Genomic DNA, 2,138 nt, shown 5'->3' with positions numbered 1-2,138 from the left:
AATGTTTTGTTCATAAATTCACTCCTTTTTTATCACACCAAAATTTATTTAGCTAAACTAAACACTACTTAAAAATTAATATTTTGTTCATAATCTATATAATCAGTGCTACTCAACGACTCATAATACTAAACATATATTCACTTTAACTAACACGTAATGAATAATGTTAAACAAACCCTCAACAACAACTAATATTTTAACCCTCTAAGAAAATTTTACTCCCCCCTCTCACCCAAATTACAAATTTACAATCTTCACCAAACCCCACCCCGGCGGGTCCCACCACAGGTTAGCCGGTGCTAATCCCCCTTCCCTAACCTAACGACTAATCACCCGAAATAACCTCACGATATAAAATGGAGCCGTAAGTAACAAGTTCTCTGATTTGCCCCGTCTCAAGTCTTCCTTACCCCCCCACCTTCTCCTTCTCCTTCTCCTTCTCCTTGCCCACACCAACCAGCCATGAAATCCTTCGCCGGAACCCGCTTCATACTCCTCCAACCATCTCTCCCCAAACACAACACCGCCGCCGCCGCCTCCGCCGCCTCCGCCATCACACCACCTTCCTCCGCCCACCACCGCCTCTTGCTCGTCGCCCTCATCTCCCTCTTCGCCCTCGCCTCCATCCTCACCCTCCTTTCCTCCACCTCCGGCGAATCCCCTTCCCTCCTCCGCGCCACCGCATCCCTCTCCCCCATTACAACTCCCGTTCCGGCGACCCCTCTTCACCCGATCCTCTTCGATTCCCTCCTCCACTACGCCACCCAATCCGCCTCCAACGGCCGCATGTCGGACCTCGACCTCCGCTCCATTGCGGCGGTCCTCCGCCGCCGCGGCCCCTGCAATCTTCTCGTCTTCGGTCTCGGCCCTGAAAGCCTCCTCTGGCGCTCCCTCAACCACGGCGGGCGCACCGTCTTCGTCGACGAGAACCAGTACTACATCTCCCATTACGAGGAGCGCCATCCCGGCCTCGAGGGCTATGATGTCGCCTACACTACGAAGGTGAGCGAGCTCGGAGAACTGATCGCCGCCGTGCGGAAGCAGATCGGCGGCGAGTGTCGGCCGATACAGAATCTTCTATTTTCGGACTGCCGGCTTGCCATCAATGATTTGCCGAACCATTTGTACGATGTGGGGTGGGATGTGATACTCGTGGATGGGCCGAGGGGGTACTCGCCGGCTAGCCCGGGGAGGATGTCGGCGATCTTCACGGCGGCGGTGTTGGCGAGATCTGGGGGTGCGGGGCCAACGGATGTGCTGGTGCACGATTATGAGAGGGAGGTGGAGCGGGTGTGCAGCGCGGAGTTTTTATGCGGTGAGAACCTTCTGGGAGTTGCAGGACAGCTCGCGCATTTTGTGGTGCGGGGTGGTGGCGCGGCGAGGAAGGATGATTTCTGCTTCAACCGGACAGCGACGGCGGTGGCGATGTTGTAGGATCTGGTTTGATTAATTAATTAATTGATTACAGCTTTTGTGTTTTTCTTTTTATTTTATTTTTTGTAATTTTTTTGTACGAACTACTGTAAGGAATATGGCACATAAATGTGGCGGTTGTTATATTGTGATGATGGGACTGTAAAGCGGGAGTGGTGGGTGCTTTTCATTTTAAGTGCCAGATTTTTTTCTTTCTTTATATATATATATATATATATATATATATATTTGTGCTCATAATTTGCTGAATTTTCCTTATAATTTTATAGGTCCTTATATTATTATCTTTATCGGGGGTGGATGTGCTCAATTAGTGGCGTATGTGTTGGTTAATCTAAATTTTAATCTAATTAAGTGTAATTTTAATCTAATATCTATTAGAATTATTATTATCATAATTTTTTGAAAAATTTATGAAAATTACAATCATTAAAATTACCGAGCAAGTGTGTTGCGAATTTGAACCGTTGTGTTGATGCGGATGCACCAAAAATATGTGGAATGAAAAATCATGACTGTCATATCTTTCTTTAAATACGGTTTGCACCAATTGGAAATAAACATTCATGTAATACTTTGACAGCTCAAGAGATTATTTTCGCCTAGTTTTTACGATTGATTGAGCATCTATTGATACATTTACACTATGAGGCATTAATTTGAGGTCCGATACAGTACCGTTGGATGTATCAATTTGAGAG

At 46.6% G+C, this 2,138-nt stretch overlaps 1 protein-coding gene across 1 annotated transcript; it reads left to right on the top strand.

Moving 5' to 3' along the window:
- Positions 1-333: 333 nt before the first annotated feature.
- On the top strand, positions 334-1,571 carry LOC110023457 (protein IRREGULAR XYLEM 15-like). Its single transcript, XM_020722890.1, has one exon. The coding sequence runs from the start codon at positions 466-468 to the stop codon at positions 1,435-1,437; it is 972 nt and encodes a 323-aa protein (XP_020578549.1). The 5' UTR covers positions 334-465; the 3' UTR covers positions 1,438-1,571.
- Positions 1,572-2,138: the final 567 nt, after the last annotated feature.

This window comes from Phalaenopsis equestris, unplaced genomic scaffold (assembly GCF_001263595.1).
Source record: "Phalaenopsis equestris unplaced genomic scaffold, ASM126359v1 Scaffold000224, whole genome shotgun sequence".
Taxonomy (NCBI): domain Eukaryota; kingdom Viridiplantae; phylum Streptophyta; class Magnoliopsida; order Asparagales; family Orchidaceae; genus Phalaenopsis; species Phalaenopsis equestris.
This window is presented reverse-complemented; position numbering and strand designations above follow the sequence as displayed.

Coding starts and splice junctions, on each gene's coding strand:
- LOC110023457 (XM_020722890.1), top strand. CDS start 466: ATGAAATCCTTCGCCGGAACCCGCTTCATACTCCTCCAACCATCTCTC.